At 47.8% G+C, this 13,568-nt stretch overlaps 1 protein-coding gene across 1 annotated transcript; it reads left to right on the top strand.

Moving 5' to 3' along the window:
* Positions 1 to 493: 493 nt before the first annotated feature.
* Positions 494 to 12,633, top strand: HOATZ (HOATZ cilia and flagella associated protein). The gene is made up of 6 exons (XM_087703797.1): positions 494 to 729; positions 2,062 to 2,103; positions 3,228 to 3,292; positions 8,249 to 8,308; positions 10,715 to 10,764; positions 12,435 to 12,633. The coding sequence occupies exons 1-6, from the start codon at positions 507 to 509 to the stop codon at positions 12,493 to 12,495; spliced, it is 501 nt and encodes a 166-aa protein (XP_087559923.1). The 5' UTR covers positions 494 to 506; the 3' UTR covers positions 12,496 to 12,633.
* The last annotated feature ends 935 nt before the right edge of the window (positions 12,634 to 13,568 follow it).

The raw sequence follows: 13,568 nt of genomic DNA, 5'->3' as shown, positions 1-13,568 counted from the left end.
AAGGAAGGAAGGAAGGAAGGAAGGAAGGAAGGAAGGAAGGAAGGAAGGAAAACAGCATAACAGCCTTTGTAACAGCATAACAAAATAACAGAGTTGGAAGGGACCTTGGAGGTCTTCTAGTCCAACCCCCTGTTCAAGCAGGAGACCCTCTACCGTTTCAAACAGGTGGCTGCCCAATCTCCTCTTAAAAACCTCCAGTTGATGGGGACGAAAGGAAGGAAGGAAGGATAACGGAAGGGACCTTGGAGGTCTTCTAGTCCAACCCCCTGTTCAAGCAGGAGACCCTCTACCCTTTCAGACAGGGGGCTGCCCAATCTCTGTCTGAAACCCTCCAGGGTCTGTGAGTCTGCCTCCCCCAGCAGCTCCCTCCCCTCCCCAGGGCAATCCGGTCGGGGGAGCGGGGGCTGCAGGCGGCGGCGCCCGCGGGCGCCTTCCGAAGCCCGCCCCCGCCCTCTTGGGCCAAGCAACGGCCGGGCCGGCCAGCGGGAGCCGCGGCGCGCGGAGCCATGGAGACGAAGCGGCCGACGGCCATGGCCAGCTCGCCGCCCGCGCCCGCGCCCTCGCCCGCCGCCTCCCCGATGGCCTTCGCCGGCTCCAGCGAGCAGGACGTAGCGCTGGCCAAGTCCTTCTGGAACTCCGTCACCCTCCAGCCGCCGCTCGAGTCCCGGCTGGGCGCCCGCAGCGGCTCGCTTTGCGACGGCGCCTCCGGCCCGCGACGGAGCTCGACCGGTAGCCGGGGCGGAGGGACGGGTGGGCGGGGGCGGAGGGACCCTCCGTCCGGGGCTTCGGGAAAGGCGTGTGTGTAGGGGGGGCTCCCGTCCCTTGGCTTCATCCTCGGCCGAGCGGAGATGCCCAGCTTTGCAGAAGGCAGCGGGCAGCGGGAGACGCAGCGCTGGGCATCGGGGCAGCTCAACGGGAGAACCGAATGACGGAGCTGGAGGGGGGCTTGGAGGTCTTCTAGTCCGATCCCTGCTCCAGCAGGAAGCCCTATGGCGTTGCAGACCAAGGGTTGGCCAATATTAAAAGTCTCCGGTGATGGAGAAGAGAGGGAGGGAGGGAGGGAGAATGAATAACAGGTGGAGGGGACCTTGGTGGTCTTCTAGTCCTGTTCAAGCAGACCAAGGGTTGACCAATCTCTTGTTAAAAGTCTCCAGTGATGGAGAAGAGATGGAGGGAGGGAGGAAGATGGGAGGGAGGGAGGGAGGGAGGAAGAATAACAGGTGGAAGGTCCTTGGAGATCTTCCAGTCCATCCTTCTGCTCAAGTAGGAGACCCTCTACCATTTCAGACCAATGGTCCAATCTCTTCTTAAAAGGCTCTGGTGATGGAGAAGAGAGAGAGGGAGGGAGGGAGGGAGGGAGGGAAGGAGGAAGGAAGGAAGGAAGGAAGGAAGGAAGGAAGGAAGGAAGGAAGGAAGGAAGGAAGGATAACAGGTGGAAGGTCCTTGGAGGTCTTCTAGTCTATTCCTCTGCTCAAGCAGGAAACTCTATGCCATTCCAGACAAATGGTCCTATCTCTTCTTAAAAGCTTCCGGTGGAGGGATGGAGGGAGGGAAGAAGGAAGGAAGGAAGGATAACAGAGGTGGAAGGGACCTTGAAGGTCTTCTGGTGGTCCAATCCTCAGCTCAAGCAGGAAACCCTATGTCATTCCAGGAGGAAGGGAGGGAGGGAGGGAGGAAGAAAGGATAACAGAGGTGGAAGGGGCCTTGGAGATCTTCTAGCCCACCCCCCTGCTCAAGCAGGGAACCCTATATCATTTCAGACAAGTGGCTGTCCAATCTTCCTTTGCCTGGCCTTGGGGTACTTCTTCTGATTGGCCCTCCTGCTCATCCTCGGAGGAGTTTCTTTTCCTTGGTCGCCCCTTCAACACCCACCCACCCACCCAGAATTTCCCCCTAGGAATTAACCTGCATTGCAGGGGGGGGCTAGCACCTGCGGTCAAAATATCTACGGAGGTTGTCAATTAATGTGGGGGGGGGGGGAGATCCCATAAATGTTCAAAGGAGAATCTCAATCGGGGATTTCAATCCGTTGCAATATTATTTTTATTTTTATTTTTTTAGGGAAAGCCAGCCATTCGTCCTTTTCATCCTCCGCGAGTGACAGTAAGTATGCGGTTTTACCCAAATGGAAATTTTGGAGGCCACCCTGATATTTATCGTAATAGAATCTTTCAGCCAAGCCACTCAAAATCCTTGTAAAAGGCGCTCTGTGAATGCCAATCCAGGGGATGCCAATCACGTCGGGTGCCAATCAATTTATTCAGTCCTATGCGTGACCTGGGAGGTTATCTTGCCCCAAGCAGCAGATGGAAAGGACAGCATTTTTAATCGGCATTATTTGAAAAAAAACAAATACACTTATTTTTATTGCAAGAACACGAAGGAGGGAGACATTTCTCTCCGGTATCTTTCCACACCTGAGTTTCCTATATGTTGTAACTTGGGTGAGCAGATACGGCACCTTTAAGGACCTGTGGACTTTAACTTGGGAATTCTGGGAGTTGAAGTCCACAAGTCTTAAAGTTGCCAAGTTTGGGAACCACTGTGATAGACTAACGCTGGAATTATAAAAGCAAAGGAGAGACAGAATACTATGAGATTTGGAATAGATTTTAGAAGTCGGAACAGAAAAGAACAAGGATGTAAAGATCGAAAGAAGTAATATATGTATTATATGATGTAAATGCAACATGTATAAGGGGTTAAGTATATGCATATAATTAGTAATGTATGTGGAATGCATAAGATATTATTGTTTACTTTAGTTTTTGTATGGCGGAGATAACACCAGGATGGTTGCACCATGTCCAACTTTTATTTTTAACAATAAAGTATTTTTGTTTTTGTTTTTAAAAAAAGAGGACCAAAAATGAAAAACCTGACTTTTTGCAGAACCCTGTTCTTCCTTTTAGCTGCCCTCCTTGTTCTTTCGTTGGGCTAAGCTGTGCATCCAAATGTCCTTTGATATCTTTGTTTACTGTAGTAAAAATAAAAACAAGGGTTACTCCAGAAAACCAGGAATCCGGTAGCACCTTTTCGGACTAACCAACAACCCACCAAAAAAAGGGTGCCTTTTTCCAAAGCCCTTCTCATTTTGGGCTGCCATAAACACTCCCTGGCTACAAATCTCACATCCAGGGTTGGAGTCATTCTGCCTGAAAAAATGATGAAAGATGATTTATTTTTAAAATGAATTTTAAGCGATGTCTTTGAAAATGATTGTTTAGAACGAGAAGAAGATAGGCAACCGGAGACGGAGAAAGATGAGTGGAAAGAACACTACCTGGAGAAGGTGAGCGAATTCTACTGCTTCAGTTTAGTTTAGTTTGGTTTAGTTTTAGTTTTAGTTTTAGTTTTAGTTTTAGTTTTAGTTTTAGTTTTAGTTTTAGTTTTAGTTTTAGTTTTAGTTTTAGTTTTAGTTTTAGTTTTAGTTTTAGTTTGTTTTAGTTTTAGTTTTAGTTTTAGTTTTAGTTTTAGTTTGTTTTAGTTTTAGTTTTAGTTTTAGTTTTAGTTTAGTTTAGTTTAGTTTAGTTTAGTTTAGTTTAGTTTAGATTGTCATTGCACATCGTACAATGGAATTAATAGGGCTGGTATTGCTGTAGCCTGTGGCTACCAGCCCCTCCAACAGCCGAATCAGAGGAGGAGGAAGCATCGGAGTTAGGGTAACCTGGGAGTTCCAACGGGGAAAAGGGAATGGAGGGGAGAGAGAGAGAGACAGAGAGACAGAGACAGACAGAGAGAGACAGAGAGAGACAGAGAGACAGAGAGACAGAGACAAAGAGAGACAGAGACAGAGAAAGACAGAGACAGAGAGAGACAGAGAGAGAGAGACAGAGACAGAGAGAGACAGAGAGAGAGACAGAGAGAGACAGAGAGAGACAGAGAGACAGAGAGAGACAGAGAGAGACAGAGAGAGAGAGACAAAGAGAGACAGAGACAGAGAAAGACAGAGACAGAGAGAGAAAGACAGAGACAGAGAGAGACAGAGAGAGAGAGACAGAGACAGAGAGAGACAGAGAGAGAGAGAGAGAGAGACAGAGAGAGAAAGACAGAGAGAGAGAGAGAGACAGAGAGAGAGACAGAGAAAGACAGAGACAGAGAGAGACAGAGACAGAGAGAGACAGAGAGAGACAGAGACAGAGAGACAAAGAGAGACAGAGAGAGAGAGACAGAGAGAGAGAGAGAGAGAGAGAGAGACAGAGAGAGAGAGAGAGCCTGGGCCATCCGTCAGCCCTCAGATGGAGAGTCAACAGCTCCCAGGTCTGGAGGTGCCTGATGAGGAACAGGAGGAACAGCTGGGCCCAGTGTCTTAGGTACAGATGTGCGAAAGGAAGAGGAGAGGAGAGCAGTGGAAATCTATGGGCTGATCCTCGGGACAGAAGAGCCACCCCTGCTAGCGAAGCCCCTCCTAGCTCTGGGTATAAAAGACAGGGGGCGGAGATGAATGGATGAATGGAAGAGCCGAGGTGGCTCAGTGGTTAGGGTGCAGTACTGCAGGCCACTTCAGCTGACTGTTATCTGCAGTTCACCGGTTCTAATCTCACCGGATCAAAGGTTGACTCAGCCTTCCATCCTTCCGAGGTGGGTGAAATGAGGACCCGGATTGTTGTTGGGGGCCGATATGCTGACTCTGTAAACCGCTTAGAGAGGGCTGAAAGCCCTATGAAGCGGTATATAAGTCTAACTGCTATTGCTATTGCTATTGCTAACTATCCATCTCCCTGACGGACAGACATGTTAGTCTGCGATGAGAGAGAAACTTTAATTAGGCGCTCCTAATTAAAGGAATCACTGATTCAACTACAAAGGGCTTGGGGAGCTGGGTCGGAACAGGAGGCAAGTCGATATTTTGAAACAGGGGAGAAAGCTGCCGGGGCCATTCTGTGCTCTGAAAAACAGCAGAAGCTTTCCCATCTTCTAAGGAGCTCTCCGCTTGATTATCCCCTTCAGAAAGGAGCTGAGATGATTAGATTGCGAATCCGAGAGAAAGGAAAAAAATTGTCAGCCATTCAGGCCAGAAACATAAAAGGACAATAGAATTCTCATGGCTTCCACAGGGCCGGTGCCAGCAATACCCTGCGAGAAAAAGGGAGGAAAAATGTTTTTACAGTGCTGGATCATAGACTGGTGGAGCACCACGTGTGTGCACATTTGCACTAAAAAAAAAGGTCTGTGCATGGGCACAACATTTAAAAAGGGGGGAAATTACATTTTTTTTCAACAAAGATTGTTCTGCGCGTGTGCAGAGCAGAAAATCAAAATGGCGTATCCGAGGATACAATACAATACAATAGCAGAGTTGGAAGGGACCTTGGAGGTCTTCTAGTCCAACACCCTGCCTAGGCAGGAAACCCTATACCGATAGAACCAGTACATTCACATGTCCGGCCGAGTTACTACCTATTTGGTCCAATCGGACCGAGGCCACCTCTGCTCTGGCCCCCTCCCTGCCTCCGACACTGAGCCCTCCTCAGAGCCTTCCCCAGACTCCAGGACTGGCCCATCTTCCTCCCCAACCTCCTCACTGTCCGAATCTGCTGTCGGCTCCGCTGACCACAAGAGTGAGCATCTCTTCCGGAAACAGCGTTTGGGTCATTTCTGGTCTTGTTGGACCGTCATCCTAGATCAAGAATGCTGCAGACTATGACGGGAAACCAACCCCAGGTCTACGGACTCTTGTGGACAAACCCATTAGCTCTCGGTTAATTAACTCCTGAGGTCCAGTGTGGAACCCAACATCTTTGGCCTCTTGGCTGACCGCCGCATAAATAAATCATTACGGCCGATCGATAGGAATAAATAGCGCGGTTCTCCGGCTAATCCACATCGTGTTACCGCAGTTTGCAAAAGTTAAGAGCTACGTTAATACTGTCTTAAAGGACTTTCTTTACACACACAGACACACACACACACACTTGTTAAAAGAGGGGAAGCTTTGCCGAGTAAGCGTGGGAATGGAGCCAGAGGCAGCCGGTCCCTAGCCAAAGCCGAAATGTGCTGAGCTTTGCAGTGGCTGCCGGCAAACTGGCATTCGTATTCATGGCAATTAATAACCCCCTAATGGATTCGATCCATTAGACCTGGCTCAGGGAAATGGGATTATCTGGAGAAGGGAGACTGGTCCCTCAAACCCTGCCGCAGTTTCTCTTCAATAATTCTGCTCAAAGAAATAGGATTGCATATTTCATCCACTAGTTTGAAAGCAAAGTTTGCAATCCAGGGCCGGATTTCCCTATAGGCTAACTAGGCTTCAGCCTAGGGCCTCGAGATCAAGAGGGGCCTACATTCAAACTGTTAGCAAAATTAAAATTACACTATTCTAAAAACAGTGAACACTAAAACACTGAACCGAAAACAAGGAGAAATTCTACGCACGTGACTAATAAACAAACATAAAAAGGTATTGGTTAAGATCGTTCCAGCGCCGTGGCAGTTGGGGAGCCCGCCCACGTTCCCGGCACCAGCGGTCGGGCGAGAGGCGCGGCTGCTCCCAGTAGCCGCCCCGTCGACGCGGAGCCCACCAGCGGCCAGGCAGGTGAGGGCGAGGGGGCCGAGCCGGGCAGCTGAGCGCAGCAGGGGTTGGCGGCTGGCCTCGCTGCCTTTGCCGCAGAGCAGAGCCGCCCTCCGTCGGGAGGCCAGCTATATATATTGATATATATTGATACAGATCACAGTAATGATGTATTTTATTGTCTCTCATGTAACTTAAAAATGGGAGGTGAAAGGGCCTCATAAGTGGAATAGCCTAGGGCCTCTTTTCATCTAAATCCGGCCTTACTTGCGGTGGTGGCCAAGTATCCAAGTATCCTTCTTTCCTAGGACTGAAGCCCTAGTCAGCTTCCACGCAGCTCACTTCCCCTCCCCTCAGTTGAGTTTAATATGAATCCAGATTCATAACCAGATTTATACATTTGGAATCTGTAGGAGATTACTCAGCTGATTATTCTCCAAAGCACCTGCAGGCAGGACGAGAAGCAATGGGTGGAAACTAATCAAGAAGAGAAGCAACTTAGAACTAAGGAGAAACTTCCTGACAGGGAGAACAATTGGTTAGTGGAACCATTTGCCACCAGAAGTAGATGCTCCAACGCTGGAAGTTTTTGGATCACCCTTTGTCTGAAGTGGTGTAGGGTTTCCTGCCTAAGCAGAGTGTTGGACTAGAAGACCTCCAAGGTCCCTTCCAACTCTGCTATTCTATTCTATTCTATTCTAACCTTTGAAGGACGTTGATCCTCTTTGGAGTCTGATGAAGTAAGCCTCACGTGTTGGTTATACTAGGGTGCAGGAGTGGTTACATTCAACTGTTGGTTGTGCAAATCTCAGCTCTGCTTCTCAGCCTTGGCCCCCTGAAGATAAGTGGACTTCAATTCCCAGAATACCCCAGACAGCCACTCTCTAGGGGCTCCAGATCGTATGTCAAAACTGCCATCCTGAGCTTCAGCCTTGCTTTGCTAGAGGCCAGAGGGAGTTGCTGGGAAAGGGAAACCGAAACTACTCACCGTGCCTTCCTGGGACGTCGCCTCATCGTCCCAAGGCCAGAGACCTGGGAGGGGAATGCAACGGTTTACCATCTAACCTGCCGATGCAGGGAACATTACCAAAACAATTCCTTCGAATGTGACTGGACAATAGGAAGATAAGAGGAAGAACGGGAAAGGACAGTTAACTGGGGAAACTTTGTGCGTGAACTTCTAGTTCTGGCTTTGCTGTACTGTCGCCACTTGGCTTCTATTGAAAGTATACCTTTTACACACATGGAATCAAGGGTTTCTCTTTCCTAAGGACCCAAGTCAGGGCAGGTGTGACACGGTATTTCCCAAACTTGTTCGCTTGAAGATGTGTGCACTTCAACTCCCAGAATTCCCCAGCCAGTATGTCTACACCAGGGGTGGTTTCCTGCCGGCATTACTACCAGTTCGGCGTGCAAACATTTTTTTATTCACTCTGCGCATGTGCTCATTTGCACCTTAAAAAGTATGCGTATGCGCACAACATTGGAAAAGAAAAAAAATTACATTTTTCACATGAAGATTGTTCTGCGCGTGTGCAGAACAGAAAATCGAGATGGCAGCCCCAAGCATAGAACTGGTTCGGGCGCGTGTCCGGCCGAGTTACTATCTGCTCAGCCGAACCGGGGCAAACTGGTAGGAACCCACCTCTCGTCCACACCTCTTCAAGCAGCCAGTCTCTGGAATTAACCAGTCCACTTCCTTCCTTCTCACCGTTGCAAAAAAATCTCTCTTCACAGGCTAAAAAGAGAGAAGACATCATTGCATTACTGAAAAAACAAAGGGAAGAGAGAATATCGGTAAGATGGCTTTTTAAATTGTCCGAACCTCCTGTTGCGGCCCGCCAGCGGTCAGTGGAGCTGGCAGCAGATTCGGACAGTGAGGAGGTTGGGGAGGAACCTGGGCCAGTCCTGGAGTCTGGGGAAGGCTCTGAGGAGGGCTCTGTGTCAGAGGCAGAGAGGGGGCCAGGGCCGTCTGACAGCTATCAGCTGCCTTCAGAGTCAGACATCAGTGGGGCAGAAGAACAGCTGGAGCCTGTTCCCAGTGTGCGCATGTGCAGAGTTGCCAGACGAAGGGAACGGCTAAAGAACTGGGGTGGACTTGGGAGTAAGGCCACAGGTGGATGGTGAATGGCCCCTCCCATAGGAAACAAAAGGGGAGCGAAAGGGGAGGGGGCTTTTGCAGGAAACAATTTGTTTGTTCGGCTAGATTCATTTCAGGAGTGTGAAGATCTGTCTGTGAATCTCAGAGACTCTGTGCCAAGTCTTTCCTTGCACAGCACCACATTTGGAAAACATTTACATGGCAGCTTTCCAAGACAGATAAGCTCTGTGGTCAAAAATTCACCTTTGAGAGACTGTTTATGAGGCCTGTGCTGAAGGTGAATGGTTTTGTCAGGTCCAGGACTTGCTTTTTGGAGAAGCAAGACATACCCTCCTCTCCCGAAAACCAAGCATTGCTTCCATGCTCAGCTTTCCTTTCTCGTTTCTTCCCTCCTGCCAGCTGCAGCACGCAACACCAAAGAAGGAACTGCGCCAATAACCCTATTGAAATTTACCCGGTTTACTAGCCAGGCTGTAATTCAGTCCTCCATAAAACTGGAAAAGATGCCAGAAGCCTGGCATGAGTTGAGATGGTTCTGCTTTCTGCGGAAAGCTTTGCGAAGAGGGAGGGCTGGGGAGAGTTATTTAAAGGAGATGATTGGTGGGGAGAAGCTGCCTTAATTATATGGAGCTGGAAAGAAGATCCTTAGTGCACGTTTAGCTCAATTGGCTGGAATCTGTCAAGGACCTTTCTGTCCCGTTTTCTCCTCCTTCCAGTTTTGAATCGGTTTCACCCGGGTTCTTCCTGCATTTCTGACTTTTATTTTGTTTTTTTTCAACTCGCGGGACAATTCCTTGGCATTTTTTGTGAGTGTTTTGCTTTGTGTGTTCTTCTTGTCCAGCCTGCCAATGGTGTCGTGTATTTAAAGCTGTCGATCCTATTGCAAAATTCAAACCCATGGGAGTAATCCACGAGAGAATATCTGTAGCTCGAGGCTGAATCGTGGGATCCTTGGTGCTCTCTGAATGTGGTGGTTTTCTTGGAGATGTTTCATGACCCAACTGGGTAACAGCATCAGTGCTAGAAGGGAGGGGGGCTGAAGGGCAGGAGGAGGAGGGGGAAGAGGGGGAAGAGGAGGATGATGACAACAACAACAACTTTGGGGTCCTTGGTGCTCTCTGAGCTTGGTGGTTTTCTTGCAGACGTTTCATGACCCAACTAGGTAACATCATCAGTGCTAGAAGGGAGGGGGGGTTGAAGGGGAGGGGGAGGGGGAAGAGGAAGAGGAAGAGGAGGGGGAAGAGGAGCGGGAGGACTGTGGGGTCCTTGGTGCTCTCTGAGCTTGGTGGTTTTCTTGGAGATGTTTCATTACCCAACTAGGTAACATCATCAGTGCTAGAAAGGATTGGGGTTGAGGAGGAAGAGGGGGAAGAGGAGGGGGAGAACTGTGGGGTCCTTGATGCTCTCTGAGCTTGGTGGTTTTCTTGGAGATGTTTCATTACCCAACTAGGTAACATCATCAGTGCTAGAAGGGAGGGAGGTTGAAGGAGAGGAGGAAGAGGGGAGGAGGAGGAGGAGGAGGAGGAGGAAGAAGAAGAAGAAGAAGAAGAAGAAGAAGAAGAAGAAGAAGAAGAAGAAGAAGAAGAAGAAGAAGAAGAAGAAGAAGAAGAAGAAGAAGAAGAAGAACTACTCTGTGGGATCCTTGGTGCTCTCTGAGCTTGGTGTTTTTCTTGCAGACATTTCATTACCCCATTAGGTAACATCATCAGTGCTAGAAAGGATTGGGGTTGAGGAGGAAGAGGGGGAAGAGGAAGAGGAGGAAGAGGAGGAGGACTGTGGGGTCCTTGGTGCTCTCTGAGCTTGGTGGTTTTCCTGCAGACGTTTCATTACCCCATTAGGCAACATCATCAGTGCTACAAGGGAGTGGGGTTGAGGAGGGGGAAGAGGAGGAGGAGGACTGTGGGGTCCTTGGTGCTCTCTGAGCTTGGTGGTTTTCCTGCAGACGTTTCATTACCCAACAAAAACAGTGCTAAAAGGAGTGGGGTTCGCATCAGGGACCTCCCAGAACCCCCGTAAATTTTGCACTGCCCCCCCCCTTGCAAAAGGACAGTTTAAAACTGGGGAAGTTTTTAACAGCAATTTTTTTTTCTCTCCTTTCTCAGAAAGAGTCCTTATCTAGTCCACACAAGCCGAAGGCCAAATCATCACAGAGGTAATATATCAAGAAGACAAGTTTCTCCCTCCCTGTTTGTTTTCGTTGATCCTCGTTGTAGATAAACGCCTGCCCCATTTTGAAAGGTGTAACTTCCCCCCCCCTCCTCTCTTCTTTCCATCTTTTTTTTAAAAATTTCAGGGACCAGGAAGATGAGGGGTAGTAAACCTCCTGTCCAGTTTAGAATTATTTCACGCAAACCAGAGGGGGGAAAAAATGTGTGCTAAAAATTCCTGGGATTTAGACGAGCCAAATTGTTCAGGGGTATTTTTATTGTTTATTTGGGGGGTTTTTTGGCCAAGAAATCAACCTGGCCTCTCCATATATTCTCCAAAAGTTCAAAGGAGACATTGCCCTTTTTTTTTACATTTAAAATGACCTCTCTGAAAAAGCTAATTTGGCCCCTTCTGTTTGGCCCCCTCTCAGCAGTTTCTGCCTTTAATTCAGTGTTTCTCAACCTTGGCCACTTGAAGATGTCTGGGCTTCAACTCCCAGAATTCCCCAGCCAGCATTCCCCAGTCAGTAGAATAGAAAATAGAATAGAATAGAATAGAATAGAAAATACAATAGAAAATATAATAGAAAATAGAATAGAATAGAATAGAAAATATAATAGAAAATAGAATAGAAAATATAATAGAAAATAGAATAGAAAATATAATAGAAAATAGAATAGAAAATATAATAGAAAATAGAATAGAAAATAGAATAGAAAATAGAATAGAAAATAGAATAGAATAGAATAGAAAATAGAATAGAATAGAATAGAAAATAGAATAGAAAATAGAATAGAAAATAGAATAGAATAGAATAGAATAGAATAGCAATGCCAGAAGGGAATGGGGTTAGCAGAGAGGAAGAGGAGGAGGGGGAGGAAGAGGAGGAGGAGGACTGTGGGGTCCTTGGTGGTCTCTGAGCTTGGTAGTTTTCTTGCAGACGTTTCATGATCCAACTTGGTAACATCATCAGTACTAGAAGGGAGAGGGGTTTGTGGAGAGGAGGAGGAGGAGGAGGAAGAAGAAGAGGACGGAGTGGGGTTGAGGAGGGGGAGGAGGAAGACTGTGGGGTCCTTGGTGCTCTCTGAGCTTGGTTGCTTTCTTGCAGATGTTTCATTATTCAAACTAGGTAATATAATCGGTGGTAGAAGGGAAAGGGGTTTGAGAGGAGGAGGAGGAGGAAATGATGAGTATGGGCTCCTCGGTGCTCTCTGAGCTTGGTAGTTTTCTTGTAGACATTTCATGACCCAACTGGGTAACATCATCAGTGCTAGAAGGGAGTGGGGGGTTGCTTCCTGTTTATATGCAGCAGCTTGCCCGGCAGTGTTGGTGGGGGGTGGTCAGCCCCCAAATAAGCAGAGATTACCAAGATTAACTAGACCAACAGCCTAACCAAGGAACCACCAAGAAACATTCCCCCCCCCCCCTACTGACAGGGCAAGCCACCAGCATATACGAATGAGAGCACACTCCACTCTCATCTAACACTGTTGACGTTACCTAGTTGGGTCATGAAATGTCTTCAAGAATAACAACCAAGCTCGGGGAACACCAAGCGCTCCCAAGCTGAAAAGACGCTTTGAGATTGGGAGATTTTCCCGCTGGTGTTGGGGAGAAGGAGACGGGGAGCGTTCCCAATGACTCCATTAATGTCCTTAATTCCTTTCTCTTCAGTTCCAAAAAGGAGAAGGAAGAACAGTCGGAGGACGAAGAGAGCGTAAAGACGTTACCTTGAGGATCCCGACCAGGGGACACCAACGTAGAAGGCCTGTTGGTATTTTCAGCCAGACTGTCCTTGGTGTCCGACGGTGGCTGTGGCTCATTGTTGTTGTTGTTTTTAATAAAAAGTTTTTAATTAAACATTAAAAACATTGGACATAGTGCGACATTTCTGGCATAAACATTTCCATACGGTGATTAGATCGTACAACAATTACATTTTATATACATTACATAGGTAGGTGTAGTCGGTCAGATTACCTGTCCATTAATCCCTTCCTTTAAAGAATTACTAACCGTCCAAATACATATCCAATTCCTACCTATCACACAATCTTAATACCATGTTTTCCCATTCTTGTTTTTCCCATTCTCGTTTTTCTATCCCGACCTTTTTCCCTCCTTTCTATTTGTCCCAGATTTCGTGGTATTCCATCTCCTCCTTGTCTTTAAGCTCCAAGAGTCAGTCTGTCCATTTCTGCGCACATCAGTATCCTATTTATTATTTCTTGTTCCGAGAGAGTCTCTTTGTTTTTCCATTTTTGTGCGAAGACCAGTCTTGCCGCTGTTAAAATATGCAGCATTAGATGTAATCCACCTTTGCCATGTTTTTCTTTTGTGATCCCTAGTAGAAATAATTCTGGCCTCCTTTGATTTAGCATCTCTTCCAAATACTTTCTTATCTGGTGTCAAAAAGCCCTAGCTTTCGGGCACTCCCACCACATATGGTGGAAGGTCCCAGTTTATGTTCTATTGCTAAGTGGGGAGGGAGGGAGGGAGGTGATGGCACAGTGGTTAGAATGCAGAATTACAGGCTAACCCTGCAGACTGCTAGCAGTTCGATCCTGACCAGCTCAAGGTTGACTCAGCCTTCCATCCTTCCGAGGTGGGTAAAATGAGGACCCAGATGGTTGGGGGGGGACAAGAGGCTGACTCTGTAAACCGCTTAGAGAGGGCTGTAAAAGCACCGTGTGAAGCGGTAGATAAGTCTAAGGGCTACTGCTATTTCCCGCCCTCCCTCCCTCTCCATCCTTCCTTCCTTTCGTGTTGGCACAGTGCTAGAATGCAGTATTGCAGGCTAATTCTGCA

The sequence above is a fragment of the Thamnophis sirtalis genome, unplaced genomic scaffold (genome assembly GCF_051295495.1).
Source record: "Thamnophis sirtalis isolate CommonGarterSnake01/CBP01778 unplaced genomic scaffold, rThaSir2_p1.2 scaffold_2, whole genome shotgun sequence".
NCBI lineage: Eukaryota > Metazoa > Chordata > Lepidosauria > Squamata > Natricidae > Thamnophis > Thamnophis sirtalis.
The sequence above is the reverse complement of the archived record's forward strand: the minus strand, read 5'-3'. Positions and strand labels throughout refer to the sequence as shown.